At 39.1% G+C, this 19073-nt stretch overlaps 1 protein-coding gene across 1 annotated transcript in view; it reads right to left on the minus strand.

The window, feature by feature from the left end:
• Window positions 1-227: 227 nt before the first annotated feature.
• Window positions 228-19073, minus strand: part of LIN52 (lin-52 DREAM MuvB core complex component) — a 40277-nt gene continuing 21431 nt past the window's right edge. Inside the window, exon 6 of the mRNA XM_063160319.1 lies at window positions 228-3188. Within this exon, the coding sequence (XP_063016389.1) occupies window positions 3133-3188 (56 nt within the window). The 3' untranslated portion in view covers window positions 228-3132. The remainder of the gene's footprint in view (window positions 3189-19073) is intronic.

Here is a 19073-nt window from a genome sequence, read left to right on the forward strand (position 1 = left end):
GCTTGTGATTTGACTTGTAACAGCACCTTGCATTTTTACGTAACATAAAAATCAGTAAAACCAGAATAAGGTTCAGATGTTATCTCCAAGCAATTTTCACTAATCTGTCATTCCTAGGTATCTTTTTGAGGGAAATATTAATCAAAGTTGAGAACTGTGAGTTACAGGACTGTTACAAGATTGTTGATTTTGTAACGGCAAAACACAGAGTTTAATGGAATATCACGTTATTCAATTGCCAGTGCACACAGACTTTTATTTTCATAATGATTAACATAACAAACAAGAATTTCTTCTCAGATGGATTAGATAGCAAAGCATTTGATAATCCAAGACCAAAGTGAACAGCCTTTATAACTGAATGTGTGTAACACTGGCATTTAAAAGGAACCAAATAAATATTGAGTTGACTTCTAAGAAACTCAGAGTAACATCTAATATACCAATACATGAAAACATTTTATAAAACAATGCATCAGCTTGATTAATATTACCAAATCTTGATTTTCTTACACTCTTCATTCCCATCAGTAACAAAAAGTCACTCAGATTTTCTTGTACAGATAGATAACTGCATGGATGTCAGGAAGGATAGCACTGAAGGAAAAAATTGGGTTCAAAAGGGTACAAAACCCCTTAGTAGCATTTGTATATTGACAAATATTTATTTACTGATGGGAATGGAACATCCACAGGCCAAACCCTGAGGTGATGTCATGCAGATAAGAAAAGCCTGAAGAGTAGTATTGCCTAAGTGGCCAAGGAAAAGCTTTTGCATCTCAGAGGGCTATTTTGGAAACCCAAACAAACCTCTGAGATTTGCATTTGCATATTATTAAACCAAAAAGCAATAACAGACAGAAAAAACTTCTCTGGCTAACACACAAAAATACATATCAATATTGTCAATAAAAAATAACATCATTGACTCACCTTTACAGATGATAAGTAAAAAATCAAAAAAATATCACAATTCTAAAGCATATGTTAATGGCATCCCTACAGAAGTTGATTACTGTGTATAACAAAAGGAGATTTTTTCATCTTGTTGTTTGGTTTTTTTTTTAAACATATGTATGTTACTAAAAACCACCTAGAGTTTGAAATTTCTTACTGCACATATCAGAAAATACACATATACTTCCAGGACAGGCTTTCATATATTTTCCTTTATCCTCCTTTCAGAACTCAATTCCTTAATGTGTTGGACCAAGAAACCTCTATAAAATACTGGTGATACAGATGAAGTATCCCATTATGTCATATATGTGTACATATATTACATATATTGTATACAAACCTAAATTTGCATTCCAAATCTATAATTCAATGCTTAAAGCTACATCAACATCAGTTTGCACCATAGGGTTTTTTTCTGTTCCTGAACTACCACTTTCAGCTTCTCTTTTCATTCATCTGTCTTAATTCTCATGTTCTCAAAGGATGGAGTTCCTGTTAAGCTCAGCCCTGCATAAACTGTGAAGGACAGAAATAACTCTGTTAAGTCTTAAATCAGGCTCCTGATATTTCTAAATTTGTGCAGTGTCTTTCCAGGATGTAGAATTTAACTACTTAAACTTAGTTAACCAGAGCTGTTCAAAATAAGCCTAGTTCTGATGGACATTAACCAAAAATCACAGACTGCAAACCAAAGGGTCACCAGCAATTCAGTGAAACTCAGAAGTCTATTTTATCAAAAAAATCTCCCCCTCTTTATTGCACACCCAAAAGGAGTCTCCTCTCTCTGCAAAGCCAGAAAAATGCAGTGCTGTAAGGACAGCCTGTTACATGTAATATTTCCAAACAATTTCTCCTCTCATATGTGACTACAGCCTGAGAAATGACACATTTTGAAAAGTCTGCATGGTAAAAATAACGTTATGTTCTGTTTCAACATTATGTTGTATCCTAAAAAAGAACATATTTACTAATGCTTAAAATGTTTTTTCTAGGAAAAGGAAAGAGGATGAAATGAAAACAAAATTTCCCTTAAATAAAACAAAAAGTCTGAACATGCTCTATACCTCTTCCAAGGGCTGAATATGTAGAAGTGCATGAACAGAAGAAAAAAGGCATTAAACTGTAATCACAGTGTTCTGAAAGGGAGCAGCTCACAGAAGTTTCTATCTTAAAAATTCTGGGGTTGTAGGAGAAGAAAATTTTGAGTTGCTGGTTGTTAAGCAATTAAAAATACCACAAAACATTATTTTCAGAAACATTGAGATCTTATATAGACCGACCTTTTTCACAATGTGGCTAACAGTCCTGATGCCACTTCTTGGAGTGATAACTTAAAACATTACCATCTTTCAACTTTAGAACTCTTTCCAGTTTCTAGCCCTGCAAGAAGCAAAGAATTGCAGAGGACTGACAAAGCTGTTTCTTTGTGTACTGGCCAAAGCTTCAGTGAGGATACCTTCCTGGAGACACAGTAACACTTCTCACTCCTCCCGGTCTGTGAGTTTCAATTTCACTTAGAGAACCACTCAGAGGTGAAATGAAGCTCCAGGCACACCGGAGGTCTGGAGCTCTTCCTCGGATGTGCTTCTCTGAAGGCAGTGGGCAACTGGAATCTAATGCAGAGACTGCACTTGGCTTCTACACTAAAAGCATGTGCTCCTGCTGAGCCAGTGCTCCTGGCCAATCCACACCCCAAACTACGCTCAAATCCTTCAGCACAGGCGTCGCACACATCAATCTCAGACCAAAGACACACCAAAGGGTCAAGGCCTCATGGTGGACACTGGCCGGGGTCAGATCTGCTGTGTACCTCAAACAGGCTGCCCCTGAGAGCAGCTGAGTAAGGACACTGGCTGTTCACTTTGAACTGCTGACTGGAACAGGTAACTGTGTCACAGCATGTCAGGGCCAAGTCCTCCTGCTGCACATCCAGATGAAGTCTGGATGAGCAGATGAAGTCTGAATTCCAATGCAACCAACTGCAGTCCTTGTGACCTGTGCATATTGTACATTTCCCCCATAAAGAGATGAGCTGTGGAAGCAAAAAGAAATGCTTGCTTCTGAAGGTGTAGGGCAAGAGCTTTGTTCTTCTTAGACTTTCTGGGCTTCATCTGGATCTGCAGTACATGAAATGACTTAGTCGGGGTATTTTCATCCAAATGTTAGATGTAGCTACTTTTTGGGTTTCTCCAGGATGTTCAGGAATTTCCCTCGAGTCATTTCTCTGGCTGAAATCACAAGGGAAGAAAAAGAAATCAGTATTTTTTAAAAAGCCAAGAAACTCAAACAATTGTATAATCTGTATAATTGTATAACATAATCTAACCATAGGACAAGAAATTAATTAAGATTTGTGCTTGTACCAAAACAAAGAATTATTTTATTTATCTATTAAAGTGGAAAATAAATAAAACCGCATTTCAGCTTGAATTCCTGACATGCTACAAATGCAGGCAGGGTCTGGAATCTTCTAAACTCAGCAATAATTCCCACAGGCTGTCTCATTACATACAATCTATGCTTTCTATTCCTACTGCATAATGCTCTTGCAGCACCTCCTTTTCCCTGTACTATCCATCTCTGAATGGTGAAATCCAAATCTCCATCACTCTATCTCAGCACAATTGTTCCTGTATGTTATAATCTGTCAGAGATTATGGAACTCTCTCTTTCTCTGTTTCAGGATTATTGGTCCCTGGATGATGTGATCTTCAACAGAAATTAGGCAGCATTTTCTCTCTCTCAGCAGTGTCAGTCCCTGGATGCTGTAATATAATGAGGTTTATATTCCTTCAATGTACTTCGTGTATGGATAGGGTAATAAAGTAAAGTTTATAGAGCTTTGGTCTTCTCTTTCTCTCTGCGTTGTCAGTCCTTCGATGTTTAATACAGCAAGGCAAGGCTTATGTGTCTCTCTCTCACACTCAGCACCATCAATCTCTGGTAGCTGTATTACAGCAGGGTTTACACAGCCACTTTTCTGCATGAGACATTTCTGACTTGAGAACCCACAAGCTCAGAAGCTGGCAGAGCAGTCTCATACTGTTCTTGTCTTGCAATAACAATACAATGCATCAAAGACAGCACCATTAGCAACTGAGGCCTGGAGAAAGACAATCTTCCCACTGGTGCCCCTCCATTTCTTTTCAATAGAGGTGTAAGCTTTGTGCTGGACTGGCAGGCATCAAAACATGGAGGGTTTTATTCACAGGAATGCTGAAAGCATGCATGTTTCCCACACCTAGTCTCAAAGACAGTCTAGAAGGAGAAAGGAATTAATTTTCTGTTTTATCCATTCAACTCCTGACTTCTCTACTGAGACAAACATCAGAAATTAAGATTAGCATAAAAACTGGAGGTGGGTTTGTTGATGTTGGGTTTTCTTTTGACATTATTGATTGTCTGTCAGAACAGAACTAAAATGTAATTAAAATGTTCAGCTTACAATACTCAGTGTGCACTCGGATAAAGACATTTTGTTATTGTTTACATAAAAGTTAGAATTTGTGTCTTAAGGCCTCTTCTTTAAATTACTACATTCTAACATGTTTACACAAAATTTTATCACAAGGTATTGTCATCAGTAAAATTCCTGTAAAACAAATAATTGTATTTAAGCGTATATAACCTGTTACATACTGATACTTGCAGGCTGCAAAGTCCACTGTCCTGAGTGGAACATGCTTCAGACTGGCTGCAGGTTCAAGCAGATCACTGCAGTGTTTTCTTGCCTCGTGCCTCCAGCTGTGAGTTACATCACCTGGGATCCTGCTTCCGATGCACAGCATGAGCTACCACAAAAGTACTCATTTGTACCTCTACCTCCCCAACCCCAAGATAACCTGTATGTCTTAAGTGCTGCTGAAGTGACCCAGGGGTAGAAGGTGCTGCAGAAGAACAGAGAGGATTGGTATTTTGTCAGGAACTAAGTTGTTATGCCCAAAGAACATGATTAAATAAAATGGAAATATTTTTAAATTTCAGTTTGGAATAGATTCTTAGTTCTCTGACACCTCCCTGCCTTGCTCCAACAACAGTGCAGGGTTTTAAAACACTCTTAACGAGAAAAGTACGTAAGCTGAACTGCAGTTGATAAAGTGGAAAGTTTTCCAGAGTGCAAGTCCCAGAGAGGAGATATACGAATGCATGACAATTCTGTTCCCCCAAAGAGGGCTGCACCCCATAAATCAGGCAGAGAGCACAGACTACTTCTGTGCGCTGAGTGAAATTACTGTGGGTTGGAGGTTGCTCCAGAGCACGTGCCTGCCTGTTCACTTGTCATCGGAGATGTTAACATTTCTGATTAATTCACAGACCTCTCATTTTATTCTTCATTCCTTTATCCTTGCTATCCTGTTCTGCTGCAGCTTAAAGATTCTTACCGACCTGCTACAATAATCACCACCCGCTTCCCCCCCCAACCTGGTGAAATTGTTTAGTGATGCCAACCGCGCTTTTAATTTGCAAGACATCAGACACAGAGGTAATTTATACCAACATCTGTTCATTTCTGACTTCTGAAACAAACTCGCACATGCTGCTACAAAATCCCATTAGGAGCAGGAGACAGCCTTCTGCTATTCTGTATTCCTCGTCTCCTCACAGACTCAGCCTTGCAGCAGGGCTTTATTTTTAAAAATATGATGCCAAACTGAGAAAGAAAAAGGACCTTTTATCTTTGTATATGTATGAAAATGGCCAGGAAGTAACATCCTCATTTGACAGAAAAACCACAGCCAAACTAAGGGCAAGTTTCCACAAGCATTAACAATCTCGTCTTCCCTGCTTCAGCTGCTTCTCTTATTTGTCCAAGAACCACAGTTCCATGTATTCCTGGTAAACACAGGCCAAATTTCTACTACATGGTATTGCCTTCAAACATCTTGGCTATTCCTTCACCTTTGTTTCTTTTTAATCTGTGCTGGAATATGATTTGATGGATTTTGCACAGTAAAAGGCTCTATTATTAAACTGACTTCTCTGCTCAGTATTGCTTCTGAGAAATGAATTCTGAATAATAGGAATATCATTTCCATTGGGGTCTTATGGAGCTTGCTGGAGTGAGGGAAGAGCTTGTGAATGAAGAAACCATCACCCACATTCCAAATACGATTGCAGGCTAAGAGAGATGGTAAAACCAGCTTTAAGCAACTACCCAAGGGACCAGCAGAAGCCATTTGAATAGTAGATAGAGGTGGATTTTTTAATTAAAAGGTTGGACAAAACTATAGTGAAAACCTCAGGGATTTTTTCCTTTACAATGGTAGTTTAAAGCATGGACTTCAAGGGAAGAGAGGTTTGAGCACAGGTTTCATTGTAGCAGCAGACACACACACACTACAGAGGCTGCGTAGCACAAAACAGAAACATGAATCTGCATGACAAGTCATGATTTACAACCTTGCCTATGCTGTGCATCTATGACAATGGAAAAATCAACAATGGATACCATTGCAATAGCTTGGATACAAATTAACCCCACCTATTAGGGAGAAGGAAGACACTGAACTCCACAGAAAAAAACAGTTTAGGTTGATCACAGCACTGGTTCTCTGGAAGTAGTGCTTGAATATCAAACTCCATCAGATAAATGCATTGAAAAATGGTATCAGGCTATTATAATTAACAGAGAATGCTGTACTGCAGGAATTAAGTTTGCTGCCTGGCAAAGATCTGCCAAGCAGATCTCAAGAACAGGTACTGGATAGGAAAGGCTGGGGCTGAAAGGAGGAAGAGATATTTCCACTTGATAGGGGAGCAGAATAAGGTTTAATATAATCTCCTCTTTAGAACTTCAATCCCTCAATCCCACATTTAGCCTTGTTGCCTCAGGCTCTGTTTTTACTACAATTGTCCCCAAGCTGCCTCTCCACAGTAAATTTTATAGTTGCTGGTTGAAAAGATTCAGTGGTACAGATTGATTTCCTACAAGTGAGGAGATGAGGGATTACCAAAAGCAGTCCTGGTTAACAAGATTGGGTGCAGAATCTCCTGCTAGAGCAGCCCACTCTGCCAGTGCTTTGCATCCTTTCACTATGACATATGGGTTTCATTACACAAAGATTTTCCTGATTTTAACTTGGAGGCGATTACATTGGAAACTCAGAGCTATCTTTACATCTGTAGCAATTTAAAGGTTAAGTAACTTTTAATCAAATGACAAAGACTCATAATGTTTTTTCCTCGACTGAAAATGAAAACTGCTGTTCCGGATATTCCTTCCACTGACAATTTAATTAGAAAAAAACCCACTGCATTGGAGATTGGGGTCCAGCCTGATTGCTCCCCATAAAAAGCCTTCTCACACATACAACAGCACAGGACATACTGTGTCATAAGGTCTGGATAGCCAGGAAATAATGGAAGGATTTACTGCTTTAAAATCAGCAAGGAAAACAGTGACTTACATAAGCAACTTTCACCCAGGAGAATCCTAAGTAACACACATACTTCCACACTTCCTAAACATAATATACACTTAAATATATCCACAACATACTTGGGGATAAAGTCTATGTAAAAGATATATATGACAAACTGTATTTATCACACATTCATCATGAACATCATACTTTCACTGCTTACCACTTCTGGGCTTATCTAAAAATCTCAAAACAAAGCCTGCAAGTACCTTCAAATTATAGATATTTTAATACAAAGTCACTTGCTAAAGAAGCACTTCTTAGCTTCTCTCCCAGATGTACAACTTATGGGACAAATTTGACTGTGATCCCTCTCTGACCTGAAAATGTAGTCTTGCTGAAATCTAAAGGTCTTGCTACTAATAAAACCCAGAAATACAATTAATGTTTTTAGCACTGAAATGACTTGCAGTGCCACATTTTGAATGCTATATTCTTGCCTACAAAAAGGCTATTTTAGGCACTGTTATACTTTGTTAGCTTATCAGTTATTCCTCTCATGCAGTTGTACTTATGGTAGCTAAAGAACTTGTTTTTCAGCATGGAAGGATTCCTTTAAAGTACTAATCATGCACCCTCAAATACTGCTGTGTCCTTGGACTACATAGAAAACAAAACTAGAAAGGTTTATCTCTGAAGCACTGTCAATGCAAATTACCATTTTATGGCAAAGAATATGAATTGCAGAAAGACAGCAGAACATTTCTCTGGTTTTTAACCTTCTATCACAAGAATCTGTTGCATCAGAAATTATTTCTTATGTGCTGAGATACAATGTTAGGATAAGAAGACACAGTGATTCTTTTTCTTAGTTGGCAGGACATAAAAAAGGCCTAGAGGAACCTGCCTGTGAAGGATTGTGGGAGTTTTGCTTGACTGAACTTGTGAAAGCCAGCTGCAAAGACACACCTTGCAGTTGGACCCAACTAATATTGCATATGGAAGGAAAATAAAAAAATAAGTCAGGGGATGAGGGCTGAAGGCAAAAAGGTAATTTAAAATCAGTAAAAATATTTAAGATTGACATTATTACTGAACAGCCCTCAAAGAAAAAACAGGCATATGACGGACAAAACCAAGGGAATATTTTTACCCAGACAATATAATCTGAACTTCTGTCAGAGAGACAGAAGCTGGTCCTTGCAGATCTATCTCAAACCAGACCTCCAAAATTCTATCACCACCTGGCACCAGCTCACACCTCTTTCTTCATGGGAAGAGCTTCAATTACTCTGCTATCTGCTATTTCCTAATCTAAGTGTCAGATGAGCTGCTAGTTGAAGACTGCTGGCCTTTGACAAATACTTACCAGTGAATGCTACCCCAAGCCCAATTTCAGAGAGAGTTGAACTGCCATCTCAGGAGAGCAGTGGCTAGTGAAAACAAGGTCAGTCACCTTCACTGGAGGCACAACTGGCACATGCAGACACTCTAAGTCGTGCTTCAGGAACTGTTACACTGAACTGAAGATCACTGCAATCACCTAACACTCCTGAAATACATTTCTCAGGTAAGACAATACAATCAGTGAAAACCTCCAGGTGGAATAAGCTTGCACTACCATGGAATCTCTCAGTAGTCAGTATCAAAGCACTTGCAAAGTTTGTCAAGCCTCACAATATTCTTGAAACACACAGTGATTTAATTCCCATCTTACAGATGGGATCACAGCCTCAGTACAGATTGTTGTGCTTTCACCTCAGCCAGCAACCAAGCCCTATTCAGCCATTTGCTCACTCCTCACCAGAATCAGGGAGAGGATCAGAAGGGTAAAAGCTGGGAAATTTGTGGGTCAGGATTAAGACAGTTTAATAGAGAAAGCGAAGCAAAACAAGGAATTGATTCACTGCTGTCCATGGCAGGCAGGTGTTCAGCATCTCCAGGAGAGCATGGCTCCATCACACATAATGGTGACTTGGGAAGACAAACATCACCACTCTGAACATCCCTCCCCTCCTCCTTTTCCCCCCCACTTTATCCACTGATGATAATGTCATGTGGTCCAGAATGTCCCTTTGGTCAGTTTGGATCACCTATCCCAGCTCTCTCCTCACAACCTTACATGCACCTTGAGCCTCTTTGCCAGCATGGCAGTACAGGAAGCAGAAAAGGCCTTGGCTCTGCTCACCAATACCAAAACCATCTCTATTATCAACCTGTGTGCAGCACAAATCCAGAACACAGGCCCATACCAGCCACTGTGGAGAAAATTAACTCTACCCCAGCCAAAACCAGCACAAGATGTATGCAAAAGGATTCAGCAACTGTGCTAGAATTCAGGCTCTGAAAGATGAGCTGTCAAGTCTTGCTGCAGCATTTTTAAGTAATAACACCCCCTTGGTACAAAACATCAGTGTCTTTCCCTTGGTGAATGAGCCAGCAGAATGTGCCCTTACCTCAGCTGTACTTCACAGTCTGGCATGGCTTGTTTTGAAACGCCAAAGGCAGGCTGTGAATTGGAGCAGGTGAGCACATGGACTGCTCCTCCCAGTATGCCATGAGAACAGTCCTCTCTGACAGAGAAGTGGTAATAGCTGAGACTGATGAAAGTTTTAAACCATTGAAACAGTTTTGTGAGTGTTAGCTAGAGCCTCAAGAATTGTAATCAAATACCTAATGCCTTCCTGAATTGTGAATCCTCATGTGACCTCTTTCCACCTTGTTTTTCTCCACATATAGTACTCATGTTTTATCTTATACCTGATAAGAGATCTCAGAGATCATTCAGGATTATCCAGTGACAACATATCTGCTGCAGATTAATAAATCCTCAAAAATGTTATTGTAGCTATCAATAAATACTAACATTATATCTGCTGTAAGAAAAATTAGATTCCTTCCCTCAGAATAATTTACCTTGTTCTCCTAACCAGATTTCCCTACCTTGCAAGGAAGTTACCATTCTGTTTGCATTCAGTTGCAAACTGTGATGTTCACAGAGCTTTGAATGCTGAAACTACAAACAATATTCACTCACATACAGACAGGCAGAGTCAGTCAGTGAAATGCAAGGGGCAAAGACAACCCTGCCAATGACCAGGGAGCTACTAAACTTATGTTCCAGGCCACAGATACCAGGATGTGCAGGTATTTTGTCCCAAGTGATCCTGATATTACAGTAAACTCTTAGAGTACCTCCCAATTCTAGGAGTGGCCTGCAGCCAATATTTTGTAGGGCCAAAGATCTGATCCCTTTGACCCCCAAAGCAGGGAAAGAGTTACATCTTCTCTCTGCAAAGCCAATAAAAAGCTCTTGATTATAATTTAGATAAGAGCCACTGGATTGAATAATAATGTCTGAAACTCCCCTGGCTGTTTCACCTTGAGACGTCCATCACTGGGTTAAACATGATGCTAATTGCATTTGGATTGATTAATTTCTCTCACTCCTGTCTATTCGAATAATGCTTAACAAAATAATCACAGCACCCAGAGCCAAATCTTCTCCGTCAAAGGAATGAAGCCATCAGAAGCAGCAGAGATGAAAGAAATGAAGATGACCCGTAATTACTGCTACGGTGATATCATTACCATATTACAGAAAATGAGTGCACGTGGGGGGAGCAGGGGCTGCCATTATTATTTATTTTTTAATGGAACCTCACATCCTAAGAATACAGATCCAACACACTGAGTGGAGCATACGCAAATACAGAACTAAAAAATTATTGTGCATTAAACTGCAAAATACAGTGAACACTAGGACTCCTGATACATCATGCATCCTGTACTGTGAGCTGCTGTTTATTCACGTCACTATTTTTTCATTGCAATAATATTTTGTGTATGACTAGCATAGAGATTTAAGATGCCTCTCTTCCCAAAAAGATCCTTGAGGGCCTGCAGCAGAACTCACCCATAACCTTGATGCAAAAGTCATTCTTTTTTAATATTATTACAAGTCATCTTATTTTCAATGCTGGCATTCAGATTTTTAAACCACAAGACCTAATCTGATGCTCAAAGAAAAGCTATTATGCAAGAAATTTTTATTCTTCAAAGCTGATTCCTCTCTGAAGGCAGTTATAAACTGCATCCCCAGCCACAGTAGATCACTTTCAACCATTCGATAGGTTGGTTCTGTAAAGATATCAAATGTATCAAGTCTGGAAGAATTTAAAGCAGGATTTGAAAAAAAACAAAAACAAAAAACCCCAAACAACCAAACCCACAACCCTAACATGCAAATTGAAGGCCTTCTGCTCCCTTTATTCTCCAAAATACACTCCCAAAGCCCCTATCATTTGAGAAACAAATAGCTTGGCAATTGTGTAAGATCTACAGACACCTGTGCACTGCAATTCTAATTGTGGTTTATACACTTCACTTCCCTCAGTGCTCCTTATGTCTGCCCCCTAGACTCAGACCAAAGACAAAAAAAAAAAAAAAAACAAAAAAACTACACACAACTAGCAGCTTAAAATATTTATTCTGGAATAAAGCCAAGGTCAAATACACAAGAAAACTTTGCATGCCAAAAATGTCAAGACCTAAGACCAGGCACTGACTCATGAAGCTAATTAAACACAGAAAAATTATTTTCAACTATTTTGTAAGGCTGAAATAAAATAAAAAAAAAAACAGTTATGCTTCTAATATTAAAAATAGTAAGAAAAGCAATTTTGCATCAAAGTTGAGGATATTTTCAAATATACCTGAAAGGTACTTTACTAGCATAAGTTATTATTGGAAGATCTCCAATTTGGGAGAGCTATGACCACCAAATCCCACAGATATCACAAATAAACAGCAGAATAGGGCCATGCTTTTATTAGAAGGACTCTAAAGGGTCTTTTTCTATTTGCTTGTACCAAAAGGAAAATAACCTCTTCCTGGCATCCAACACCTGCAGTGGATCAAGAGATCTTGATAATTTAGATTTTCTCACCACAGGATCTAAAGGAAGAATCTTCCTTCTCAAACAACATGCAGAAATGAGATCAAAACTCTTTGCACTAGAATTCTCAGGCATAAAACACAAAGCAGCTCAGCAAAGAGGTCTGTGCTGAACACACAGAGAGAGCCAGGTATGAAAGGTTTCTGGAGGTGAATGGGCCTTTCTCATAAGGAACAGAGGCAGAAGTGCTGTGCATGCTCCCACAGCACAGTGCCCCTGCCTGCACTGGGCAACACGTATTTGCTGCTGAGAGCAAAGCAGGTGAACCCTGAGAGTAACAATTTTTTCAAGTTTTATCAGTGGCCAGGGCATGGAGGCCATGGCCAAATCTGAGCTCAGGAGCCAATAGAAACAAGGGGATTAAGAGTTATTAGGAGCAGAGAGAATTACATATTTACAGTACAGTTACTGAAAAATAATCGTGTAATGATTATGTAAGTCCCTATATTCCTTTTGGCTAATAACGCTGGGATACAAGCTGTATGGTTATGCAAGCCAGGGCACACAAATCCAATCAGAAGACATCAAGGCTTGTTTACAGGGAGGCTTGCAGCACTGGATCAAGAATGGTACAGCTTCCTTGACCTCCAAAAGGTAGAAACCAGCCCTTGTCAATAGGTTAGCTAATGGTCTGAACTGTGAAGAAGAACTGAATTTTAAAATTTAACTTCCGTCAACAAACTTAATGGAAAGAGATATCTAGATCAAAGGAGCTCATAATATGGTAGTCTGTATTTATTTGTCCAGAACTATGTCTTTACTTTAAAGAGCAGACTAAATCTTTAAAATGTTTTATAAACCCAGGATTCCTTATTGAAACATTTTTCTGTTTAGATGACTGCAGCCCTTGACAGAACAATGCATTATCAGTATTGAAGGTCTCTATGAAAAGATTTATGGGTTTTGACTGAAGAATACTATTTGATTTGTACATTAATTAAACCAAGATTCCTTTTGCAACGAGTATGATACAACACATAATATTAAGACTTCCAAACTTTCCAGAAATCCAAGGAAGAAGTCTGTATAGCTAAATATATGCAAATGACCGAAATCTCAGTGTTCCAAGGTCAAAGCCTCAGGCTTTGTTAAGACAGAATTATGGAAGAACAGCAGTTTGTGGGCTGCAGAAGAAAACCTTCACAACTGCCTCCATCATTTTATTCTTTCCTTTGTGTGAATCAAAGGTACTTCATGTAACTATTGCCCTTACCCCTATCCTCATCCTTCCCAGTATATTCACTGCCTGCTTTATTCCAGCATTTTAAGGTATAGTTGTATAATTTAAGTCATTTTAACTTGTTAAGTTTCATGTGTTCTGCCACTACAATACTCTTCTGGCAGCAATACCCTGAGCTGAGGAGTATCTGAGAGACCAGAAGAGGATTCAGGAAATTCAAAACCATCTTTACCAACTCCAAGCTGGTCACAAGACACCTGAGGAGATGCACTGATTTAGAAACGCTACAGATTTTACAGCATCCAAATGCTAGGAGAGTCAAGCTTGAATGATAGCAAAAATCTGATCTACTTGATAACAAAACTGTAGTTAGTTGTAATAAATAAGGCTGTTTGGAATGGGTATTAAAATCTAAACAATGTAGGTTCTGTGACAATAATTACAGTTTAGCTGCTATCAAGCCTAAAGGCAACTAGGCAAGGCTTAACTGTAAAAGCAGGTGTAAAAGATATACCCAAAAATACCCTCCCAGATTCAAAAGGAAATGTGAGAACATTTTTCATAAACATCCTCATGCTTTTAGTATCTGTGAGTTTTGAAGACAATATTAAGAATCCAAGAAATACAGAGGGTATTGGAGTCTGAAGATATCTCCTGAGAGTAGGGGCCAGAAGAAACTCCTGTTTTCTGAAACCCAGAAATAAAGCCAAATAAAACATCATTACAAAAGAAAAAAATCATTCTTTTTCTCTCCAGAAGGTCTACTGAGAGTAGCCCAGTAAGCTTTGGTACTCATCTGCTTCCAAAAATCCCTTCATGTTTATTTACAGTCCATGAATACAATGGGTCTGAGGCCACGTCTACCATTAGGTACTTCTCTTATGAAAGCTGAATGCAGTGACACTGCTGTCCTTTAATGAGCACAGAACTGGTTTTCATCCACTACCACAGGAAAGAACAGAGGCACTGCAGCCCAGCAGACAGCAAACCTTCTACAGGACAGCTCAGAAAGGAAAGCAGAAGGCACTGGCTCTGCTTTGCCATGAAGAGTCTCCACAGATTTGGCGACTGGAAGCACTGCTCTGAGGGTTGAGGGGCACTGAAGAAACTTTGGAAGTCAGGAGAACTCTGAAGAGTCCATGATCCAGTGCCAATGGAATTATCAGATGTATTTAGAGTTAGGAAGGTACAGCAGAGTAGAAGAGGTACAATAAAATGAGGGTACAAGGAAAAAGTGCTTAGTGATGAAAATTTCATCTACCAGAAGAGAACATATCAAACAAGGTATACAGTACAATATCATATGAGGAAAATTGTACAGTAAATGGTACAGATTTAATAGAACCTTGGCAGGTCTCCAGTTACTGTTCTGTCCAGAACATACACGCTGCTCAAGGCTTTATCCAGCCAAGCCATAAAAATATCCACAGATGGAGACTGCACAACCTCTCTTGACAATCCTTCCAATACTTGACTGTTCCATGCTGGAAAAGTTCTCTTGATTCCAGTCAGAAACATTCTTGCATCAATTTACAATTATTGTCTCTTGCCCTTCCACAGCCTGACTCCCTCTTCTCAAGTAACCTCCCTGCATGTTCTAGCAGCAGCTATCAGGTCCCTAGGAGATCACCTCTTCTCCATGCTCAATGAGCCCCATTCCCCTGGCCTCTGCTCACAGGGCAGGTGCTCCAGCCCCTGATCATCCTGGTGGCCCTCCACTGAACTCACTCCAGATTACCAATGTCTTCCTCATGCTCAGGCACGGAGGACACCACTGGATGTGGCATTGCAGATGCAGATGAATCACTTCACGGATCCCCTGCCCATGTTTCAATCAACAGATGCATATACAATCCCACATTCCTTTTCCATATACTACTTACTTGCTGTATTCATTTTCAACACTGTTTCCTTGCCTTTAACCTTCTACCTACCTGCTGCTTTGCTCAATGTTCCAGGAAACCCAGGTACCATAGGTAAGAGTGAGGGCATTTTATGCCCTGAGACAGGGAAGGAACTCTTTGTTTCTTTCAGTTTTATATGCATACATTAATAAACAAAAATTTTAAGCTTTGTTTTGTTTGTGGTTTTTTTTTATTAATGTGCTCTTTACTTTCAAGTAAGCCAGATACTAGACATGAAAATCTTGGGGCAACCAAGAGAACTGTCTGTTAAAAACCAAATGAGAGCTTGGCCTGCTACCCAGAAATATCCATCACCCAGCCCTTTTCTGCTGGGATTTGTGTTGAATGACGTCCTCTGCAGGTTAACAATTAGTTTTTAGCATAAGAGTCCTGTGTCATCGTCATCCTCTCCCCAGGAGACCAAAACAGGCTGAGTGATTTTTAGATTATATGGTCTGATAAGACACAGGCTCCTGACTCTGTGTGCTTGTGCCATGCAGGCCACCTGCTCTATGGAGCTGCCACCAGGGACACCTTCAAAAAGGTTTAATAATGATGTTTTCTCTAGAGATGTAACTCAGAGCATGCTCAGAATTTGCATTCTATACCACTGACTAAAATCTTGTATACAAAATCCTATCTATAAATAGGAACTATCACTAGTTGCTAAAAGAGACTGTAGAAATGTTATTTCCTATCAAACAAGAATCTCTGTGCTCTGTAGTCATAAAAAGTGTAAATAAGCACAGGAACTGATAGAGCAAGGCAGATCAGTAATCTACCCAGTCAGATATCCTGTCTGACTGCAGCCAAGATCAGAAACACCACAGGAAAAGATAAATTAGGGAGCCACATCATGAAGACATATGGAATAATTATTACTGAAAGATTCCTCCTCTTCTTAAGTGCTTATTTTATATCCTGAAACAGCTGATATTTCCTACTTCATTTTAGATTTTTTCTGCTCTAATTAAAAACATTGTCATTGTCCATTTAATTGCCTGATTCCTCTTCAATTGCTGCTAAGTACTTGGTCAAAAAAAAAAAATCCCAGTGTGGCAGAAAGTCCCATATCAAATAATTCATCACATAAAAAGCATTTATTTTTGCTAATTTTAATCTGACTAGCTTCCATTACTTGTTTTCTGATTTTCTCCCCTCTCATTCTTTTCAGGGTTGGGAGTCAATAGGCATTTTCAATTTATCTTCTCAATTGAAGAGATGTAAAATAACAACTGCACTACCTTTCAAAATCAAAGAAGTCTTCTTTCCCCACCCCCCCACAATCTCATGAAGAAAACATTTGATTTATAAGCAGCTCTCTAGAAGTGAACAGTGTATTCCACACTATCTCAAAATTATTCCTACCAAAATACTGCCTGAAGTGACAGAGTATCCAAAGTTACAAAATAGAGAATGAGACTTATTTACTTCCTAGGAAAGGATTGTTAGACCTTATACAGAAATACAGGGTGTAAAGTATAAACAATTATTAAATTCAAACAGAAGATGTGGGACATAGCATAATAATTTGCTGTGGCTTGGAGATTCACTCAAGCCTGAAGACATACAGGAACAGAACAATTTGCTCAGCTTCACTATGCTGAGGACCTGCCTATTCTGGACCTGGCTGTTTAGGATGATCCCAGGAGCTCAGGAGGTTTAAGGGAGACATGCAAAACATTATTAAATCCTGCCACATCCATCAACCGTGCACAAACCCAAACTCAATTACTTTGAGTAACTGAGTAAATTCTTAAGCAAGTTCAGACAGATTTGTCAAGACAACTCTGCCAAAGACCGAGTTTTTCATCCAAAACCACAAAAGTCATGTAAAAGCCCACAATATACAGAACATCAGAATAACAATAAAAAAAAACACGACGAGAAAGAGAAATGGAGAAATGGTCTGATACAATAGTGAAGTATGTGTAGGAATGTATGGAGATCTTGATCACAGCCAAAATACGGAGCTCATCTTTCTGAGTGGAACAAGATTTGATAAGATCAGAGTAAAAGACTCTGAGAAAGGTATAATATTATAAAAACTTGGATAAGCACTATGTGGATATATAGGAAAGATTTTATTCCATAAGTGTTATATCAAAAAATGGAAGAAGATTTAGATTACGGCTTGGTGCTTTAGACTTATGGCACTAATCTCATCTCCCATTCTAGAAGAGCTAGTACTTCTTTCTGAGAAGAGCAATGAAAACATCAGAACACAAGAAGATTTTTTCCTCTTGCCTGAAGAGTATTTTTCCCATTGGAAAGACCAACAATGGAAAGCATTCACTCAGCAAAATGAGTAGAAACAGACTTGTATTTCACAATAAAATGGAACAGCCAACTGCTCTAAAGAGACGGGTAAATTCTATTCCCAGTGTAGTCCAACATCAGATATCCTAGGATTTGGGAACAAGTATTTATTAATTCAGAGTGAATAAAATATTGGCTTGATCTTGAACAATTTTCTGGCTTTTGTGGATTATGACATATTATGGTAAATCAAACTGCAAAGCACTAAATGTGTCTCAAATGTTCACAGAAATCACTGACAATACGGTATCTGCAATTTCTCATAAAGGACATCTGAACACATTCCCCTTGTGATAGTGATAGTGTAACCAAAGGACTTCTGAAGACTTTGGCAGAATGACCCTCTTGCTCTATTATGCCATTTAGACAGCCTACTGGATCACCCAAACTGAGTAAAAAAAGAGGGGTTGGCATGAAATGAGGTCTGGCATGAGGTTGATATAACTCATGTAAGAGATGCAGGAACAGATTGCACTCCTAGGTCCTCAAATACAAAAATCGTACTTGCTGACGTGAAAAAACAACAATTGTTAATAAACAGATATTCTCCTCTTCAACACTCCATATGGCAGTCTGATGGATTAAACACCAGCAGAGTGTTGATCACTCTAAAAGCTCATATTGAGATGATCTGGAAAATCTGTCTATCTACAATTTACGAATTCTGGTTAATTTAATTAAAATGTTGCATCACTAAGTGCCTTAATATGGAAAGCCATAAGCTTGTGAGGTTCCTGGCACATGCTTGCCTTCAGAAGAAGCAACAGAACAAATTAGCAAGAGTCTCCTTTTAAATTTGGGATATATAAAGGAAGGAAGACTCCTGAGCTAGAAAATTAGTCTAAGTGTACAAGCAGGAAGAAGAGGGCAGAAAAATCTCCAAAACAGGCAGAGGCAAAGGTGATACAATAAGGCTAGGAATGCCCATAGCATAAGAAAAAAAAAAAGGAGATAGGCTGTCAAAGTACAGGTGACTTTTGAAAGGGGCCAGCTAAGGTTAAAGGAAAGTAGATGTGTTATAAATAGCAGACTGAGAACTGGAGAGAGAGGGGTGGGGTTCAGGAAATGAAGGGTCCCCTTGCAAGGAGAACAAAAGCCAGGAAGTCCCAAAAAAAAAAAAGAAGCCCATGGTCGACATGCTTGACCAAAGGTAAACCCAGTGGTGTAATCTCCCCTTACCAAGGGAGGCTTGAGATCTGGCTTCTTCAATTGAGACAGGCTCCAGCACATGAACAATCAATTACTGCAATTCACCTAAGGGGTGGTACCTGTTCATTTTCAATTTGGTGTCAACACTGTGAAAGAGAATTTTTGAGGCTAAGCCAGCTTACAATGTTTTTTTTCTTCCTAGAAGCATGGCTGGATGAAAAAATACAGACATTCCCCAATGC

The sequence above is a fragment of the Melospiza melodia genome, chromosome 6 (assembly GCF_035770615.1).
Source record: "Melospiza melodia melodia isolate bMelMel2 chromosome 6, bMelMel2.pri, whole genome shotgun sequence".
NCBI classification, from domain to species: domain Eukaryota; kingdom Metazoa; phylum Chordata; class Aves; order Passeriformes; family Passerellidae; genus Melospiza; species Melospiza melodia.